Source organism: Naegleria fowleri (genome assembly GCF_008403515.1).
Source record: "Naegleria fowleri strain ATCC 30894 chromosome Unknown tig43, whole genome shotgun sequence".
Taxonomy (NCBI): Eukaryota; Heterolobosea; class Eutetramitea; order Acrasida; family Naegleriidae; genus Naegleria; species Naegleria fowleri.
The window spans coordinates 676,327-696,627 of NW_025407975.1; the positions used below are offsets into that span (position 1 = coordinate 676,327).

Here is a 20,301-nt window from a genome sequence, read left to right on the forward strand (position 1 = left end):
TGAGCGGATATAGAGCTCATCATGTTTATTAAAGATGAGAACTCTTGGATTGAACGCTCATGATGAGATTCGAACATTGTGAAATAATGTCATCGAATGGAAACTCTTCTTCTAACTCTTGGAAAGGATATAAATGTGCGACACCTTGTAAGGATTTTGTTGTAACAAGTGGATGGGAAGTGGTGTCAATGACAGTCTTTTTCTTGTCTTTCTCTGTGGTGTCAAAATTTGACATTACCTTGTGTAAAATATCCAATTTGAACGTATCACTATGAACCCATGAATCTGTTGATGTGAATGCCTCAACAAATTCCTCGCTTGCAATCTTATCTTGTTCTTGTTTAATCTTTTCCTTTTCATTCTTATCCGTAACTTTAAGGGCATTGAAAATTTTGAAAATCCAAAACAAAACGTCCCTGGTCAAAATGTCAACTCCCTTGGAACCATAGCCATGGAGTTCCATTTGACGTTTCACTTGGCCATTCAAATACATGTAACTGCTCAACAGTTTTTCATGAACAAGCTGATGAAACATTTTTTCCAATGGCTGTTGAACAGTGGATCTATGATGCTGGAATTCTTGTTGAAGAGACTCTTTGATCATATCTCGGAGTGCCACGTTCTTGTAATGAATAAATGTCTCTGATTCTGTATATAAGGATGTATGCTCTTGCCTGATAATGTCAATGAGCGAAGCGACAAGAAGAATTTGTCTCGTTAATGTCCTGTATTCCTTCGAGTGGTAAAAGTTGTTCGTGGCTGGAGTGAATTCATCTTCAAGCTCAACTTCAATGCGAGAAGATGATGCCGAAAATATGATTTGAATAAAGTAAAGTATCATAATGTTTCTGAAGCATGCACTAACTAGACGCTTGGCAATAAGGATATCTCTTTGAATACTAGTGTTGGATGTCGTTGAGGAAGTATCATGCTTAACTGGTGGTGTGTCAATCAATTCATCATGATGATTCGAAAACACATTATTCCTACTAGTAATATATCCACCAAAGAATTTTTGAAAGTATGATTCAAGGTGTTCATTGTGTCGTTCATCAATGAACGAGTTGCAAACATTTAGAAGAAATTCGGTTTTTTTCTCTCTTGTTTTCAATTCTGAAGGGAATTGAGCTCTACTCTCTGATGAAGTGGCAGTAGCCTTGAGGAATGTTTTTTCAATGAACTTGTTACGTAGCTCTCTAGCAAAATCCAAATCAATTCTTTTTGAGAATTGAGTCATGTTTGGACGGGTTGAATGAATTCTCTCCTGTATGAAAATTAAGAACGCTTCCTTTGTGGGATTTCTACAAAATAGGGCCCTCATTGGATCAACTCTCTTGTTAATATCTTTTTGAGGGGAATAACCATATAACTCAAATCCAAAGTCAATGCAATGGTTTTCAAAACATTCAATAATCTTGGGAACATGTTTGCGTTGCTCTTTCAAATCCACTCTTATCAACATGTCTTCAATTGTTTCAAAAGAAGATGCCAATGTTTTTTCGGATGAGATGTTTTGGTGCGTATAATCTTTTTTAGTATCTTTTTGGGAGGAATATGCAGCGGTCTTGTGGATGTTCATTAATAATTCCTCCTCCCCCTCTACATTTTCGAGATAAAGCAAATATTCAACCAGTAATAAATAGCCATTCATCCAGTAAAATTTGATGATCGAATTACTATCTCGAGATTTGTTTGGTTGAATTTCATTCTTTTCTAGGTTGTGTGTTAATTTATCAATCGGTGAATCACCCGAATATAGAGATGCTGTTGAATTCATATTATTCTGTGGCTGGCTCTTTCTTCGAGGAAGATGAAATTCGGTGTGTGTTATTACGAGGAAGATAAAAGCCTTTCAATAAAGAACATTTTTTTTAAAAATGCTTAAAATCTTTCAAGACAAACATTCTGAAGACAAGGCTGAAAGAGAAACAACAAATCAAATTCAAAACACACATCTTGTTCGGATTATTTCCAATCCAAAGGATATAAAACAACAAATTGATGAATGGGTTGCTCTCGCCAATGATCCTTCGCATGACACAGTATTTTATTTGGATACGGAAGTTGCAGGATTTAGAACGAAAGGGGAACAATTATCAACCATTCAGTGTTTACTTGTTTCTCGTGAACGACGAAAGAAAGATAATTCTGCTCTATTTTCGGATGATGATTGTGTAGTTCCATATTCATTGAGAGAAATTATGGAAGAAGAACAAGTTGCAAAGTCGTCGTCATCACCCCATCTGCAAAAAGAGAGTATTGACTCATCCAACTTTGACGAGAATGTACAAAGACATAATATTCCTGAGGATGCAAAATCGTTTAGAGTGGAATCTCAAAATTATATGAATATCACTGCCTCTCTCATTAACGATTTGAAAAATGCATGCATTGATGATGCATTGCCTAATGGAAAGATTGTGATTTTGGATGTGTTGAACTGTGAAGATATTGTAGATTACTTTGTTGATAATATAATGTACAATGAACATTTTGAAAAGGTTTTCCACTTTAAATCTTTTGATTTAAAGTATTTGGGAGGAGCTCAATATTGCAAAAACGTGACCTGTACTCATGAAATCTCGAGCAAGTTTATGCCCTATCACTTGCTTCCTGTTTCAAACTTTAAACTAGATACTTTAACCAATCATATGATTCAAAGGATACGACACTATTTCTCTTCTATTGACGAGCATTTCGAAAACAATGCAGATGATTCAGCAATGTCACAATTGTCATTGAGCGCACAAAACGAAATATTACGAATTTTGACCTATTCCAACAAGAAGGAATTACAAGAGTCTGACTGGTTTACTCGACCTCTCACCACACTTCAAATGGAGTATGCAGCCCAGGATGTGATTGTACTTTTCGCATTACATCGCTTGCTTCTTTACATGCTCGTGCGGGAAGATTCAGCATTTCACTGCCTCTCCTATCTGAAAAAGTTGTACAAAGACCGAAGTGGAATTACATTCAATGACGATGAAGATAATGATGAAAACATTGGTGAAGAAAATTCTTCCTCCCTCATTCCTTCCTCAGTTTTGAATTCGCAACTATTCGATCATGCTCAACATCTGGCTTCCATCGAAAACTCCATGAAAAGCATCGAACATGAATATAAATTACTGGAATCTAAAATGATGACTCTCCAAGAACGAGTGAAAGAAGTCATGTTGCGAGAAGGTGTCCATGAATCATCATGCTTTAAGTTATCGAGCTCAAAGAGAACGACCATCCAGGTTCCATTGAGCAAGCTTGTGGAGCATGTGGGAAGGACCGATATCAACTTTCCGATGGTAATAACGTCAGGTTTAAAGAAGGCACTTCATCAGGCTGGTGTTGGTGACATTCCTCAGGATATTCTATTGAAGAAGGAGTCTTACTCTCATCGATTCACGAAAAAGACCTCGGAATGAGTGCTCCAATGCTACTGTGGCATGATGAGCCATTTTTCTTCGCATTGTAAACAATATTTTTTGGTTGAGCAAATATTTCTTAAAAAATCGTTTGAAAAAAATACGCCACAACACACACTCAGGTTCGTATCATTTTGGCGAAGAAGAACGATTTATTTGACACATAAATTTCTTATTCTTCTTATTTCAATCCCCTATTACCTTCCATCATCAATCAATTGTTTGTACATTTTACATATCACTACAGAAATGTCAACCACAGAGAAGCCAAAACGCAAGCCATTCCAACCTAGAAAGAAGCTCCCTGCTGAAGTTTCATTGGAAACTACCTTCAATCTCCACAGAGAGTTGGTTGGCAAGCCAATCCAAAGAAGAGCTGCTAGAGCTGTTCGTGCTATCAAGGCTCACGCCAGAAAGTTGATGAACACAAGTAGAGTCAAATTGGACCCTGAATTGAACAAGTATGTCTGGAACCAAGGTATCCACAACCCACCAAAGAAGGTCAGACTTGTTTTGAGAAGAATGGCTAACCCAGATCACGAAGATTGGGACAAGGTCAACAAGTTCCAAACTATTGTTGGTTTCAAGGTTGTTCCAACATTCAAGGGACTCCACACTGCTGTTGTGCAAGAATCCGAAACTGATTAAATCATAATAAATTAATATAAAAAAACTTCTTCAATTTACCTTATTCTTTGCGAGGATTCTCTGTGAGGATGTATTTTAATCGTGAATGGTTCAATGAGTGTCAGCTTTCAACATTATTCAAGATTGGGAAAACACGTGTAACGGAGGAGTGTGTTTTCATAAATTTAGAAGTTGGCCAGCTTTTGCAATCCATTTGATAGAAACACCAACGGATTCAAAACAAGAACTAAAAAAAGTGCGTCATCACAATCCCACAGTGTCTACATACTTCACTTATAACGCGTGTTCTTATTTTGCATTCATTTAGCATCCTATAGTAATCCGTTCGAGCGTGCGAAAATTGTAAATTTTCATCAGGATTTGCATCATCATCGGAATTAATTCATTCATCCCCATTGATTAGCCTCATTCATCATACAAATGCATTACTTGTTATCACCTTCAAAAATAGGCCCAGGTTCAGGTTTCTCATTCCATCCTTTCATCAAACCTCAATACTATCTCATCATTATTGTATATCTCATTATAATATGTACTTGTTTTTATTATATAGAAGATGATGAATTTCAAATATCTTCTTTGATAATTTCTCTCTCGGCCCCACAATCGGAAGGAAATGTATTTCGGAATTCAACGAAGCATATGAAAGAGGCCTTAAAACCAGCAATCGGAAAGTTTGTAGAGAAAACGAGAACGGTGCCAAAACAGATTGTACTTATGAGCCTCATTATTGCATTATTGACTTATGTTGTCATGAGTTATGTCATGCCCAAATTAATGAATTATTGGAGAATTCTGGATTGGAGGAAACACCATACAGAGAAGGATGAGTTGCAACATAAGCAGAGATTAATCAAATTAATGGTCGGAAATGATACAGAGTCTAGTAGTGTTGGAAAGAAAGGTTGTGACAAATGTAAATATACATGTGAGACAACATCAAAGAAATCCCTCAAGTCATCGGAAGACACTAATTACATTTCTACTACCAATTTTGACATTAAGAATTCATTCACTCTCTCCATTGTCAGTTTCATTTATTCGACCTTCGTATACTTGGGTCAACCTATTCAAGTATGGTGCTTGGCGATTAGCTTTGTACAGTTATTTGTTTTTCATACTGGAAAATCTTTCTATCCCCTTGCCATATTTACTATCTTTATTGCAGTTGTTGAGACTAAAAACCAATTAAGCAAATGGAAAACAGATAAGGAGAAAAATGAGAGACCTGTCAAAATGGCTGATGGCACTTTCAAACAGAGAGGAGAGTTAAGATGTGGTGACGAGGTTATTATTTCTATAGGAGAGGAGGTACCGGCTGATTTAATCTTAACAGATATCATTGTTGAAGATAATAAGATGCATACAAGAAAGCCGATTCTCTACATGAATGAAGTGACTGTCACTGGTGAGAACGACCCTGTTAAAAAAAGTTTATTGACAGAAGAGATCAAGTCAATTCGTATCGATAACCTGCTGCTAAGAAGTGCAGTAATCAATGAGAAAATTCATGTCGATGAGTCATATATTATATTTGCAAATTCAGTTATTGCATCCATTGATCAAAACATTAGTTTGAAAGGTATTGTGGCATGGTCCGGTACTGAGACAAAGGCACTGCACTCGAGTGGAGCGAACACTTCAAAACAACCAACGCCTTTCCTTGAGTACACAAATAAGGGATTTTTCATTAGTCTGGCCCTAATGTTGTTCCTTGCAACTGTAAATACAATTGCCAGCATGTTCTTTGGTGTGGAGGGAGGAGAAGAACATTCCTTTGGAAAGGTATTAATCACACAAATTATGTTTATTAACATGATGGTACCGCAAGGTTTGGAGCAGTTAAGGACGACCGTCTGCCATTTGTTAGCATTTAACTTTAGAAGTAATGTGAATTGCAATAATCCTCTCTCAGTAGACGTTTTGGCATATGTGAATAGAGTTATATCAGACAAGACTGGCACCTTAACTGTGAATTTGATGCAACCAAAATATACCATGTTGTTTCTTGATGAGGAAGCATCAGAGATCACCAGTAGCAACGATTTAGATAATTTGCATGTGGTATACGAATCTGGCATTTCTTGTGAAACAGATATTACGAAATGTCACAAAGCGAATTGCTTCGCAATTTATAGCACTACAGGTGTAGAACCTGAAGAGAGAGCAATTCGAGAAATGATATCTCCATATTCGAGAATGCTTAGTCATTGGCCATCAGAAACTCAAGACATTGAGCCTGGAAGTGTGGAGTTCTCTGTGTTTGGAACTGACTGTATTGAGAAGCGCCATGAATTGAAAATTGTCGCATTTTTCGGATTTATTAGAGAATTTTTATGTAAATCTTGCCTCTTCCAAGATACAGAGACAGGAGAGTATTTTGTTGGAGTTCAAGCAGGTGATGAACTCTTTTGGAGAGGAGAGACTGGGATTTCTACTCATCCTTCTTCTGAGAAAAAGCTCGAAAAGTGGTCAAGCTTTCATGAAGTTGAAGACAAGGATGCCGAATTAGGACTTGGAGCTCCAAGAACTTGGAGTCATGGTATTAAACCAATTGACGAATCCGAAGCTCAACACATCATTTCACAATGGAGAAATAGTTTTTCTGTCCTTGACTTGGAAGAGAGATTGAGCACCCAAAAGGAAATTGTGAAGGAAGCATTGACCAACGTTCGTCTCACCTCCATCACTCACATGGTGGATCGATATCGAGAGGGTGTGAAGAGTGGAATTAAGCAACTCAATAAGGCCGGCAAACAATTCTGCATTTGTACTGGAGATTCTTTCAAGAATGCAAAACTAATTGCCACCCATTTATCCCTTCCAAACCACGTTATCATTCAAGGAACTAGTGGGGAAGAATTAATGAGATCTCTGGATAATGCCGAGGCTGAGGCCATGAAAGGTTCATGTACCTTCTTCTTTGATCGATCCACAATGGAGTTTCTGAGAAATCTCTACACCAACAATGGATCCAAATTTAAGGGACCTATTTTTGAGAGACTCCTTCTCTTGATCAATATGAAGGGAAAGAAACAACGATTTCAACACTCACTCGTATTTTGCAGATCCACACCTGGTTTAAAACTTTGGTGTGTCAAACTTTTGCAATATCACCATGCTCAAACGTTCGCTCAACAAATATTTTACACACGAAATTATGTGTTAGCTATGGGGGATGGTACCAATGATCTACAAATGTTAAAGGCATGTGATATTAGTTATGGAATCAAATCAGGAGAGACCGAGGACGTGTGTAAACAAACAGATATTTGGGCTACCGAGTGGTCTCCTCTGCTGGATTTATTAGAAAAGGACGGGTTTGAAAAAGCAGTCATGCTTGGAACAATGGTGAAAGCCACCTTTTGGAAACATTGGTGTTTTGCCTTAACATTATGGAGTGATTTATTGTTCCAAGGATTTCCATTGTATCCAAGAGATCCAACCGAACCCATGCTTATGCTTGTGTTCAATGGTGTTGTCTTTGGACAAATTGCTAGTCACGTATCGAGTGACATTGTGTCAGATTTTTCACAATTCAGAAAGACCAACATGATGAGCATGAGGGCCTTTTTGCGTTGGGTCGTAGGAGCGAGCGTGACCGCCGTGTGCACTCACTGGATTATTCGATGGTTATTCCCAATGGCTAGTTCGAGTCATTTTGGAGCCTATGTTCAAGTATCTCATGCGGTGAGCATTACAGTCTACCTTTACCTTACTACAAACACGTGGAGTGACGATGAAGATGTTGTGACATTCAAAAATCAGCCCGAAAAGTTTTACAAACACTCTTCTCATCTGAGCAATAGTGGCCTGTCCTTGTCACCAAGCGTTTCAGCAATTAGTACGAATGCCATTAACACAACAGCTATTGGAATGAACAATGATGTTGCTCTTGCTAACGCCCCAACAAGACCACAACCAAAAGTGAGCTATTCTCGATTATATTTTTCCATCTTGAGTTTTGTGGTTACTTTTGCAGTTTCCATGTTTATTTACAGACATGTAGAGGATACAATTTCAAAAGTAACAGCACTTGCCATTGTCATTCCATCACTTGGTTATCCTACTCTGTACTTGCTCAAATGTTTTATGCATGACGTTCCTTTCATTGAAAAATCAATTCGATTGCTGTGGGATTTGAGATTTAACGAAATTTTGATCAGTTTTGTAAAGTTTTCTCATACCCCTCATATGCGAGTATTACCAATTATTGGATTTTCGTTAATTATCAAGATATTGAGTGGAATTCCTGTGCTGGGAGCAGCCTTTGTGATGGGCATGAGTGTGGTGGCAACTACTTTTACCTTCTTAATCTTTGTGAGTAAGATGGGATTTTTAAGGGCACTATTGGACGGTAGAAGTGTTGCTGTTGGTTTGATTTGCTTTTTGATTGGTATTTGGGTTGGAAGAAGTACATGCTCTGTGAAAATTTAAGACAAAGAATGTTTGTTTGCATGTGTGTCTATATCTTGATGAACGCAATGCGCTAATTATTTTCAACAAGTCTTCCAAGGGTTGTTGGTGACAAATCTTTACAAAATTGAGAGCGACACCGTTGTTTACTCAAGCGTAAATAAATGTTGGCCACGTTGTTCATGGTGTTCAGAGACCAAGAGTCATCTAATTCTGCAAAAAAATGTCTCAACAAGAACAAATGATTCAACGTCAAAAGGCTGTGGAGAAGAATCTTGAAATGACATTCCGATTCGATATGATTGATGTTTGTTTTGAAAAGTGTATGAAAGGATATTTCAAAGCAGTAGAACTCTCAGGAAGTGATAAAGAATGTTTATTGAATTGTGCTAAAAATTACACTCAATCTTTCGACATTGCCACAGAAATTCTAACACAACGATACAAAAAAGAACTAACAGGATCAGCCGCGAAATAAAACCTACAATAACAAACGAGTGATCATGATTTGGAATTTTAGAGTCAGATTGAGTGCACCACCGTAATTCTTCCTTACAACGGCAAGATAACAAACTTAAACAAATATATGAAGCGTCGATGGTTTAGTGGTAGAATACGGCGTTGCCATCGCCGTGACCCGGGTTCAATTCCCGGTCGACGCAATAATATTTTTCGACTGACATTTCCCAGTCAACACGTGTTGTTTTTAATATACCATTTGACCGGTTGTTGCGCATAAGGAATTGAATTCTCTGTACAGGTTTGTTTTGTTGTGAGAATCTACAGAACATCGAGGTATTGTTTATTCCTGAGGGATGAACCTGACCTACGCGCCTGCTGCTGACACCTTTTGCTGACGCTTCTTGGTAAATGTGAAAAACATGGTGGCTCAATTGGTTTGGTCACTGCAAGAAGAGGAATTTCAGGAAGCACGTTTTTATCTAAAGATGGGTTGAACAGAGACGTGAATCCAGCTCCAGAAACAGACTTTGAGTGAATGTAATGTTTTGCCGCCAGGCTTTTTAGAGATCCATAACGGGATGTAATTGTTTTTTCAGAATTGCAATGATCCAACTTGTTTTTTTGGAATAATGTTTGGATTGGAGAAGGTTGGTAGGCACAATTAGCAAGGCTGGAAAGGGAGTTTGTACTTGAAGAATGTACCAATGATCTGTTGCTCTTGTTATTGAGAATAATGCAGTTTTCCTCTGAGCTTAGCGACATGGTATCGTTGCTGTTATGGTCTTGATTTCCTTTGTTAGATTGATGGGAGTACAGGTGCTCGCTTGAATGATTAGATGGAGAAACTGACATGTCATCATAAAAACCGCTATTGCTGCTCCCATTCATGTAAATGCTTCCTCTTCTTGAACTTAGAAAGCTTTGACTGCTTGGAAGAGAAAAGATCTCTGAGGTTGTTGTCGAAAAAACAGACCCTCTTCTGCTGGACATGACTGTACTAAGGTCTTCCTCCGAGAATAAGGATTCGTTCTCATTCTGTAAACTACTCTTATTTACGGCAGTGTTATGGGGGAGAGCTGACAGAACATTGGGTCTGCTTGAATATTGGGATATTTGATGAGAAGAATGATCGGGAGAATAGGTGGGTTCCACATATCTACAACTTGAGGGAGAAGAGCTTTTTTGAAGTGTAGACATCCGACATACTTGATGGTTGCTTGATGTATGTTGTTGATGAGGCGCTGATGTATGTGTGATGGGAGTTGCACTTCTTGATAACGGTGAAGGTACTTGCTGAACGCTAGTATTAGAAACAAGAAGTGACGGGCTTGATAGATTGGGTCTTGTTTTTAATTTCTGTTGGGGATTGGAAATCGTGAATGGATGTGAAGAGTCCGATCTAGGAACAACGATGGAAGTGTGGCTTTGAGACTTTTTTGGATGTGGTTTGAATGTTGAGGGTTGGTTTTGGTTCATCATGGAAGAAGAGGCTCCAGATACTTCACTTAATGGTTGTGTTGATGATGCGCAGTATCTTTTTGAATCCCTACTCGGTTTATGGTCTTCTGGCATTTCATCTGAATCACATTCATCTGTGTGAGTGTTGTTTCCTTTTGAGGGTACCAATGTGGATGATGTGTTTGAGCCCATGATGGAACAAAGGAGGGTTTGGTTCGAGAAAGAGTGAACACAGTGTTCAAGAAAACTGTTTTGTTATTGTTGCAAAGAATAATTTAAGCAAAATTGGTCCGCTGTACAAGTAGGCCTACGACTCAAGGAGCATAGATGAAGAACTAGGGTAACGATGCTTTTTTTTTAAAATGGTAGCCCCAATGTTTTTGCCCTCGAAAGGAAATTCGGTGGCACGGCTCCTTTTTGGGCCGGAAGTGGGAAGTTACCGATGAACGAAACGGGTGGTCTCTCGGGTATGCAAACGAGCAACTGTGGAGGAGGTCAAAGCCACAGACAATGTGTGCCTCGTTGTTGACGAAGGGGACATTAATGATGAATTAGGAAATTTCTTCGTTCGTTGATGGGGGTGTTGGTGGTAGTTGGTGTTTGGACTGGTTTTGTGAAATCGAGGGTGGGCATTTTCAAAATGTTGAGAGTGTGCTGAAATGGATGTTCTTTGCTTAAGTTTTTCTTGAACCCTCTTTCTCCGTTCTTCATTGATGGATCGAGATGTTGGAGGATCGCGACAATGCTCAGCTCTACTAACGGCAATGAGAGGAACTCCATTCGATTCGCTCGATGATTGGGAACGGCTTGTTTTGGAAGCAGTACTGCTCGAGTGGGACGAAATGCTGGAAGTTTCATCGCTTTCCACACAGGTTATTATGGTCTGAGTGCTAAAAGAAACTCTTCTCTTTTCAATATCTTTGTGTTTTCTTTTAGTTGAATTTGTTGAGCTGTTTGAATAGGAGGAGGACTGATTGTCCCATCCTTGGCTAGAAGAGTCGCCATCATTGGAGGTCTCATGAGCATTCTCTGCTCTACAGAAGATGGAGTCGAACCAGTTTTTTTGATACTGAAGGGCGTTATTGCTGATTGAGGTTTTGGTTGTCATTTGATCTCTCTTAGAGTTGGAACTTGAATAATGACTTGGTGGAGTATTGGTCGAGAGGGTGTTGTTGAAGTTGAAGTTGCTACTAAAGAGGGATGAGACATCAAAATGCTCACCTTGGTGCTGATGGACAGAAATTGCTTCATTTTGCTTTCCAGCTCTCTTTCTTGCCAATCTTCTCTTGTCCCTTTCGTTCTCACGCTCTTGTTGTAAGGTTTTGTCAATTCCTGGATGCAAACTTGGAGTTTTCTCGAGAGCTATATTGCCTGACGTCTCTTGTGACTTCTTAGCTTTTAAAATTGTTTCTGCGTGCCCTTCGCTTGTTGTCGATCCTTTCGATGTGCGAGGCTGTGAATTCAGATATACCAGCTCTACATCGTCTCGGAGAGTTGGAACATCTCCCTTTGGTTGCTCAAACTGAGCGCATGTAGCACACTTGCTGTTGCAACTTGTTTCAACTTGGTCCGCACAGACCACAGTTGGGTTTGCTTTGGTTTGGGACGGTTTTGAACATCTTGCAGGAACACCTACATCGGATTGGCTTGAAGGAACTGGAATTGTTTGTTGTTGTGTTTGAACGGAATGGATGGCTGGTGAGGAAGAATGTTTTCTTTTGCGGGAAGAGTCGAACTGAAGGTTTCTATTAATAGTGTCAATGTTTTGAGGAAGTGATTGGGTGTGTGGTGTTGACCAAGCAGAGGAGGAACCTTTCTCTACCTTGTCAGTTAAATTCCTTTCATTTGATGATGATTGAGAGGAAGCTGTTGAAAATGAAGATGCTGATGAAAATGATGATGTGTGCACCGATGTTTTGCCAGATGTGCTTGGCTGTTCATGCTCATCAATCCAGCCGTTGGATTTGGACCTTACTCGAGCTGTGTTGGGATGTACATTATGATAGTCTTCAGACTTTTCAGTTTCCAACTGTCTAAGAGAGTTGAATCGAGGAGCAGTCCTTGATTCGGGCTCTATTTTCGACTTCTTGGAGAAGCGAGAGCCCATGTGCGCACATTAAGGGAAGTCTTCTTATATTGTCGAGAAATCTACGAAGCGAGGTTGATACAATTTTTAAGAGCGGATATTTTTGGCCATGACAATAGGAGAACTCCCCTGCGAACCTTGTTGAGCTCTCTTTTGTGGAGAGGAGCGACAGGTCCAAGAAGTTCCCGTTGTCTAAGAAAAAAAGCGTTGCCTAAGAAGTTCCCGTTTTTCGGTCGATTAAGTCAGGAAAGATCTGCAATCTTTATCGTCACCATTGACCAAATACATCACAAGAAAGGAATAGAACATACTCAAGCTACACTTTATATTGGTTTAATTTTTGTCTGAGCAATAAATCATTCAAACGTTCTGCATTCTCGTCTTTCAACGACATTCTTCTTGTTTTGCTGATGGTTGCCACAAATAGTTTTGGTGAGGGCTCAACTTGGACAGGTTCTGGTTGTGAAATGTCAGCCACTGATTTTCTCAATTCTCTCTTTTTCGATTGTGAAGGGTTCGGTGTTAGCAAGGAGTTTGGAGACAAAAAATTAGTTTTGTTTGACGAGGGTGATTGAGGAGTTTGAGTTGGGGAAAAGGGAGGTCTGGAAGGTGATGATGGAGAGTTTGGAGTTTTTGGCTGATCTTGCACCAAGTCTGGGCTTGATTTAGGAGCTGGGGTGTAGGAATGTCTTCGAATTTTATGATTAGTTGGAACTCCTAATCCTCCATGAACCAGAATATCCACTAGAGGTCCCATAAAATTGACTTTCTTCTGCTTCTTTTGCGGCCCAAGTGGAGAATTCGCCAGTTTCCAAATACCGTCTCCATTCTTCTTCGTTGTCACTCCCATCTTAAACTCTGAAAGATTGTAGTCTTGTATGTCTCCCTTACTTGAAGACGATTTTCCAATTTTGTATTCATTCAAATCTTTCGTAACCATTGGAAGTTCCTCTTTTGAACGGATCCTCTTTGTGCTTGACATCTCTTCTTCCGCTGGAGACGAGATAGTAATTGAAAATGTTGGAGGTGGTGAGTTGGGTCGGCTATTTTGAATAACAGAGTTTCGTTTTTGTTTTGAACTAGGGGGAGATTTGTTAGATGATACTTCGGAGGATGGTTGGACCGACTCATTGAACTGAGTATTAGTGTTGATGGTGACGGGTGAGTTGAGGGAGGGACTATCAGAAACGCTTCGACTTCTTGTTCGAGAGGCATTTGAAGCTTGCTCTAAAGGGGATTCTTGAGAAGCGGGTGTTGAAACTGGTTGAAGAGGCATAAGCGAGTGACTTCTTCTCTTTTTTGTTTTTGACAAGGTGGGGGACAACGATTGTTTTGCATTTAGGACAGAATTTGTGAAAATGGTAAGGTTTGAAGTGGGAGAATGGTTATCAGCGTCAAAGGATGTATTAGAACCTGATTCAGAAGAGGTGTTCGAGCCGTTGGTCGAAGATAAATGTCCTACTACTGGACTGTATCTACAACTTGTGGATCGTAGATACAGAAAGGGATTAGCTATTGAGAAAATTTGGAAACTACTCGTGTCCTCCATCAAACATTCTGTGTATGACGCATCCTCATCGTCTGTTTCAAGATTTACACTGGATGTCTTGGTCTCATACTCTTCGTCATCTTCTCCAATTTTAAAAGTTGTTTCTTGATCCGACGCAGTTGCAGCTTGAGGAGAAACACGTTTGTGATCAGTCTCTGCACCCTCATTATAAGTTTCTTCAAGAAGATTACGCCGAGAAGGAGGTGGAGAAAACGACCGAATTTTATCCTCGTCTATTGGGGGGTCTTCATTTGGGTCAATATATCTGAAATCGAGTTCTCTCGAGTTTTTGGGTATTTTGATGGGAGGCGGTTTTTTGTAGGTCTTGGCCGAGCGGTTTGTGTCCAATGAATACTGTGCACTTGCTCTCGAATGTTGAAAAGAATTGCTTCGGTTTTGAAAGGATGAAGAAGGATACGAGCCCATTCTACAGACTGAGGGCAAAGTAACGATGTTTCGAAGGAAAGGGGAAGTGAATGAATATGATCGAATAAATACAGTTTTGTAAAGAACAATATTAAGGAAGTGAGTGAATTTTCTTCTACACCTGTGCAAGAAAAACAAATTGAAAGATGATGATGCCTATATCCTGTGCTCGTTTAAATCCATAGACCAGCAATTAATCCTACTTTGGTCGTAAATTTTTCTGGAATTTTTAAAGGCTTGTTCCCAATTTTAATGATCCAATGCCGAGTAGTAGTGAACTTCAAAAAATACCATTAAACACCCTTTGAGAGTTATTGATGATGATGATGATAATGACTAATGAAATATGTCTGGGTTCGACTCTGGATTATTTTTTAAGGGAGCCGAACTCAACGCCTCAGCGAACTTGTTGTTTCAAATCAAGTATTTAACGTATTATTCAAGGTAGTGATGCTTGCCAGATTGCGGATTAATTAAATGACCGTATATGGCAAAGTACGGCCTATTATCAGCTTATAACGAATTGCACGAAAGAAAGGGCGCAACGCACAACGAGAGTGTTTGATCTTTTCTTTTTTTTTTCGGATCAATTCCAGCAAAGAGATAATTGTTGTGGTTTTGTTGGCTCATGATGTGCCCTTTTTAAAGCTAATATCTCTTTCAATGAGTCCATCCGATGGTGGAGGTTCCAAGCAAAAAGATCTCTCTATTGCATCTTTACTGTCTCTGACTGTTAATGATTAATAGAATAATTATTTCAATTAGCGTGCATTCATGATCCGTACAAGTCATTCCAGCGGGGCTTTGAAACTTGAAAAGTTCAAGAATATTCAGAGAGAAACTCTTACGTGTATTCTTGGGGATTGACAAACATTGTTCTCCACAATAACTATGAGGTACGACTTCTTGTTTTGGGAATGACAATTAAAACTCAAAAAAATCTTTAGTCATTGTCCCATCCAGAAAAAATAAGACTCCAGACATTTACTTTCGTGGCGTCGAGCAATAGCAACAACAACTTCCGCAAAATATCATCCAAGTACAACAGTGCAAAATAGCTGAGAAGATAATATCGTTGAACAATATCGGAACTTGATTCTCCGTTTCAACAGGCAATGTTGATTTTTTGCTTGCACGCATGACCCAATAATAATAATTCCATCACTCATCATCATCATCATCAAATCCATCATTTAAACACATTATATCATTGTAAATATGGGACAAAATCAAACAAATGAATTTAGCCATGACAAGTCACCCACATTTAATATCACCAGGGACTATATGTCGGCCTCATCGGAGGAGTTAGGAATTAATGCAGCCACTAAAATTAAAAATTATGGGAGCAATAATAATGGCTCATCCTCCTCCCACTATCAATATATTTATGCTGGAAATGTAAGAGAATTGAGAGAGTATGTTCCTTCTCGCTCCCCCAAATTAGGAAGCTCTCCTATCATGGCAAAGAGTTCTCCAACATTGCAAGAAACAAGCTCAGAAATTTGGAAACGGAGTCATTTGTGTAAATTATGTGAGCACATGTCACCTATTGTGTTTTGCATTGAGCATTGGATAAATGCAGAAATAGATACATTAACAGGACTGTGCATTCGTTATAATATTGACGACAAGTCAGAGTTAACCTCTCTTAATGATTTAAGTATTGATGTCGAAAACTTAGACCATGTTTCGAGTGTGTTCATACCCATTCATGAAAATAATGTTCAGTCAATCCAATCACTTTCTCCGAAAATGGGAAAGAAAAGAAACAAAAAGAAAACACATTCTACAGAGGATGAAGATCCAAATTCATCTCCTTCTTCACCACACCCCAATAGTAGCTCGAGCGCAGAACCAAAAGCCAAATCAATTGAGCTGTCCATTTCCATTTTTGAAGATAAGCATCTCTCGCTTACTGTCACGCATATGCTCTTGAAGGACTTTTTCTTTCATTCCAATAACATGAAACTCAATATGAATGGAAATTTGTCATGCTCTGAAAGAGCTGAAATTCATAGTTGTATTGACTTTAAAGCAATTGACTACAAACATATTTCGGTAATTTCAAGAGTGACATCAGTGAAAGCTCTTGCTGCTCTTGCATCTGGTCACAATATTTGCATTTCGAAGGAAGTTTTCAACTTGGTTTGTGGGAAGAGCGACTCTACACGGTTGGAAAATTTATTCTTGATTCAATTCAAAGATCCTAAGGAAATTGGAGATGTCACCTCTCACAATCCTGAACGCATTGGAGTGATGAATAGTGCCAAACTTGAAAATAACATGCTCAAGCATCTCTTGTCTCGACAAATGGCTATTTTGATTGTTATAAGTCCAGACATCAAAGAAGATTTTATAGAAATCATCAGAGAATATGTAGATATTAAGGAATAAGATTCCAACTTCATTTTAAATTATTTTGCAACATATCGCGACACCAATCTTGATAATCATTCTGCCTAGGTGAGAGTTTTTTGAATCTTCATACTCCATGCACAAACTTTTTCACCACGTTCTTCTCCAATAATTAAAATTTTGACCGAGTTCATATTTTGAAATGTGCCAACACGAATAATTGCATGTCATAATGTCTCCATGAATGAAAATGCATCATGTAATTGTGTTTAAATTATTACATGTCCTCACCTTCGTCACCTTTTTTTCTCTTTGTTGATTTATCTTTTTTTGCTTTTTGGTTCAATCTGTATTGATGTAGAGTTCTGACAAGCTCTTCTTTATAGTCTGCGAGTTCGAGAGTATCCAATGCTTCCAAGACATCATCAGCTGTAAGTGTCGATCGTTTATGTTTGGTTGCTTCTTCTTGGGCTCTGATTTGTGAGACATAATAATAATTATTTTTAGCAAAATAAAATTATTGGCCATTAATAGCAAAATATTTTTCGATAATTTTAACATTATACAAATTTAAATTATTCTTTAGATATAAAGAACCATATCATCAACCTACGTTGCCGTCAAATACATAATAAATACAACCGCAGCTTTAGCAAATGCTAATTTAGCATCATTAGATAAGGCAATTTCCTCTGGAATTACTCTCCTAATCACTCGTAAAACATTCGTCCTAGGTAAATCAAAACTGTATTCTCCCTCATTGATCTCTCCTCCTGTCATGGCGGATGATGATGAGGAAGCAATCATCCCCGATCCCGATGATGATGTTAGGGTTTGTGGTTGTTGCTGATTCATGGTTGTTGCTGAAGATGTTGTTGTTTTGGAAGATGGTCTTCCTTTTTTCTTCGTTCCAGATGCTTCCTTCTTTGATGGTGGAACATGAAAAGAGGAAGTTAATGATGGTTGTTGATGATGTTGATGATGGTGTGGATTCATTGTTGTCATCTGAGAAGAGGAAGAAGGTGGAGGAACAAATTGCTGCTGACCCAACAATGCGGAAGAAGGCGGCAGTGATGGTGGAGTGGGAGGAATAAATGGTTGTTGGAGCTGATGTGGGTTGATCATTTCCAAGCGAGAAAAATACGTCTCTTCTTGATGAGAATTATATTTTTTTTGTATTTGAATATTTTGAAATGGTAAAAAGAGAATACCAACACATTTCATCAAACACTTCAATGGAAAGAGAATTAAGGTGATCCCACTCATTTCCATGAATTCATTTGGTGTTTTTATTTGCAGAGAATGTCTTTTTGAATTTTCACCTGTAATTATTATAATTATAGAAACCGCCAAAACTAACCGTTACAAATTGTTAAAAAATAAATCAACATTCGTATGGTCCTAAAAGTCTTTGAAGATTTCCATGAAGAGCAGGAACACGAAGACCCTCCTCTCTCAACATCCACAAGGACTTTGAAACAATCCATCCAACAGTGTGAGTCTCAGCACAACACAGATCCCAAATGGTTCATTCACCCGACACATTACTCTCTTCTCGATGAACTCGAAATCTATCCTCGAGTTTATATTGGTGGACAATACGAAGCCAAAGACTCGGAATGGTTTGCTCGTCATCGGATCTCTCATGTCCTGAATGTGAGTTCTTTACAGAATACATTCCAAAAGAAGACACTCTATTATCGAGAGGAAGAAGAAGAAGCGATCTCTCCAAAAACATCGTCTTTTGATGTTGAAAACATCCATCCCAATATAAAAGAAGATCCAAAAACTCTAGAGAAAACGACAACACTCAAGCAATCACTTCATCCTCTTGGAAAACCCATGACCATTACGTATTTGAAAATCAATGTGGATGACTCGACCGATGTCAAAATTGCTCGACATTTCGATAAAGCCATCTCGTTTGTTCGAAAGACATTGGAAGAAAATTCTCAGAATAGAGTTCTTATTCATTGGTAAGTTGTAATAGTAGTAGAGGAACGGTGGGTGTCTGTTGATAGATCATCATGATGATTTATTTCTCACAACAATGTGCATGATATGAAAACATTGTTTTTGAATTCGTGATGAAAATATGAATCGTGTATTCATACACAATAACAAAATAATAGTAAGGAAGGAAAATCAAGATCTGTGACCATGATGCTTGCTTTTGGAATGAACTATTTCAATTTATCCTTATTGGAAGCTTTTCGTCATTTTGAAAACAAGACCAACAATCGATCACGAATCAATTTGGGATTTCAATTACAACTCATGAATTATGAAAAAGAGCTTCTCGAGGAGAAGGGAATTGAAAATCCAAGAAATTCTCTCGATTTTTTGAATTCCTATCAAATGTCCACCTGTCGAAGAGTGTCGCAAGTGACACCAGAAACTGGAACTGCCACCACTAATATCCATTCAACAAGTGTTTCCTCTTCTCCCTCTAAATTGAAAACAACAACATGGACTAAAACGAGTGATCGACAAGCTCTTCGACCAATTGCTCTCGAGAATGGAAGACATCTTCCATCTTCTCCTTCCTCGCTCACTGTTCAACAACAAGAAACAGAATTTAGAAGTCCAATTAAGGCTATTCGAAAAGTGAATCCTTCTTCATTGTCCTCAACCATGTCCACATTGACAACCACATCATCACCACTTTTAGCCACTCCATCCCTTCCCAAATCTCATCATTCCACAACACTGAAAACTCCAAAAAACAAACTTCCACCAACTCCTCTTGCCATTGCGACAAAACTTCAAGAAGGAAATGCCACGACTCTTATTGGCGATGACTACCATTCATTGGAATTCAAGTTTGATGAAGAAGAAGATTCTAAAGAGCAAGATGTGGAAATCTCAGATGCCATGGAGGAACGAGTATTCATGACAACTCCTGCGAAAAAACGAAAATCAGATCAGCAGGTGAATGAATTAAGTAGTGAACGTCGACGTTGGATGGAACAGAACTTGATCAAGAATGAGAAATCATCATTCACAACGACTCAGAATTCTGTTCAGGAGACAGATGTCAGTCAATCATCCACTCTTTCACAAATTCCTCACGTTGAGTTGGAAAATCTTTCTTTTACTTTTTAATTATTTCATAAGAAAACAAGATGACAAGTCTTGTTGTTTAAGGCATTCTCAAGTGGATGCTTTATTCTCAAATATAGTAAAGGCTCACTTGTACCATTGATTGAAAAAAGCCATGACAACAAGTATGCCTGATATGCACTATTAGTGTAAAACCACTGTTCGATCTTTTTTGTTACCTTTTGTGAGGTGATGGCGACACGTGGCATGCGTTTCAATATGTTGTTGAAGCTTCCGATCATGACGATCACGCACGCAGAACAAAATAAAATCGAAACAACAAGTGTTATTGCAATCCTCTCATTATTAACATTATCAACACAACAACAACAACAACAACAAACGACGAGAGGAGATCGAGCGTATGCATACAA

The 20,301-nt window shown here is 38.6% G+C and overlaps 10 protein-coding genes across 10 annotated transcripts; 5 read left to right on the plus strand and 5 right to left on the minus strand.

Annotated features, from left to right (window-relative positions):
- Positions 1-28: 28 nt before the first annotated feature.
- Positions 29-1,777, minus strand: FDP41_005291 (uncharacterized protein; the record flags this gene model as incomplete). Its single annotated transcript, XM_044708800.1, has 1 exon — positions 29-1,777. One exon carries the CDS (start codon positions 1,775-1,777, stop codon positions 29-31), a length of 1,749 nt encoding a protein of 582 aa, XP_044560677.1.
- A 100-nt stretch (positions 1,778-1,877) lies between these two features.
- Positions 1,878-4,070, plus strand: FDP41_005292 (uncharacterized protein; the record flags this gene model as incomplete). The annotated part of the gene is made up of 3 exons (XM_044708801.1): positions 1,878-3,382; positions 3,492-3,544; positions 3,670-4,070. The coding sequence occupies 3 exons, from the start codon at positions 1,878-1,880 to the stop codon at positions 4,068-4,070; spliced, it is 1,959 nt and encodes a 652-aa protein (XP_044560678.1).
- A 642-nt stretch (positions 4,071-4,712) lies between these two features.
- Positions 4,713-8,507, plus strand: FDP41_005293 (uncharacterized protein; the record flags this gene model as incomplete). The annotated part of the gene is made up of 1 exon (XM_044708802.1): positions 4,713-8,507. One exon carries the CDS (start codon positions 4,713-4,715, stop codon positions 8,505-8,507), a length of 3,795 nt encoding a protein of 1,264 aa, XP_044560679.1.
- Positions 8,508-8,709: 202 nt separating this feature from the next.
- Positions 8,710-8,964, plus strand: FDP41_005294 (uncharacterized protein; the record flags this gene model as incomplete). The annotated part of the gene is made up of 1 exon (XM_044708803.1): positions 8,710-8,964. One exon carries the CDS (start codon positions 8,710-8,712, stop codon positions 8,962-8,964), a length of 255 nt encoding a protein of 84 aa, XP_044560680.1.
- Positions 8,965-9,266: 302 nt separating this feature from the next.
- FDP41_005295 (uncharacterized protein) lies at positions 9,267-10,598 on the minus strand (the record flags this gene model as incomplete). Its single annotated transcript, XM_044708804.1, has 1 exon — positions 9,267-10,598. One exon carries the CDS (start codon positions 10,596-10,598, stop codon positions 9,267-9,269), a length of 1,332 nt encoding a protein of 443 aa, XP_044560681.1.
- A 244-nt stretch (positions 10,599-10,842) lies between these two features.
- On the minus strand, positions 10,843-12,513 carry FDP41_005296 (uncharacterized protein; the record flags this gene model as incomplete). Its single annotated transcript, XM_044708805.1, has 1 exon — positions 10,843-12,513. The coding sequence occupies one exon, from the start codon at positions 12,511-12,513 to the stop codon at positions 10,843-10,845; it is 1,671 nt and encodes a 556-aa protein (XP_044560682.1).
- A 295-nt stretch (positions 12,514-12,808) lies between these two features.
- On the minus strand, positions 12,809-14,467 carry FDP41_005297 (uncharacterized protein; the record flags this gene model as incomplete). The annotated part of the gene is made up of 1 exon (XM_044708806.1): positions 12,809-14,467. One exon carries the CDS (start codon positions 14,465-14,467, stop codon positions 12,809-12,811), a length of 1,659 nt encoding a protein of 552 aa, XP_044560683.1.
- Positions 14,468-15,685: 1,218 nt separating this feature from the next.
- On the plus strand, positions 15,686-16,864 carry FDP41_005298 (uncharacterized protein; the record flags this gene model as incomplete). The annotated part of the gene is made up of 1 exon (XM_044708807.1): positions 15,686-16,864. The coding sequence occupies one exon, from the start codon at positions 15,686-15,688 to the stop codon at positions 16,862-16,864; it is 1,179 nt and encodes a 392-aa protein (XP_044560684.1).
- A 238-nt stretch (positions 16,865-17,102) lies between these two features.
- On the minus strand, positions 17,103-17,950 carry FDP41_005299 (uncharacterized protein; the record flags this gene model as incomplete). The annotated part of the gene is made up of 2 exons (XM_044708808.1): positions 17,103-17,298; positions 17,439-17,950. 2 exons carry the CDS (start codon positions 17,948-17,950, stop codon positions 17,103-17,105), a joined length of 708 nt encoding a protein of 235 aa, XP_044560685.1.
- A 270-nt stretch (positions 17,951-18,220) lies between these two features.
- On the plus strand, positions 18,221-19,930 carry FDP41_005300 (uncharacterized protein; the record flags this gene model as incomplete). The annotated part of the gene is made up of 2 exons (XM_044708811.1): positions 18,221-18,801; positions 18,958-19,930. 2 exons carry the CDS (start codon positions 18,221-18,223, stop codon positions 19,928-19,930), a joined length of 1,554 nt encoding a protein of 517 aa, XP_044560686.1.
- Between the last annotated feature and the right edge of the window lie 371 nt (positions 19,931-20,301).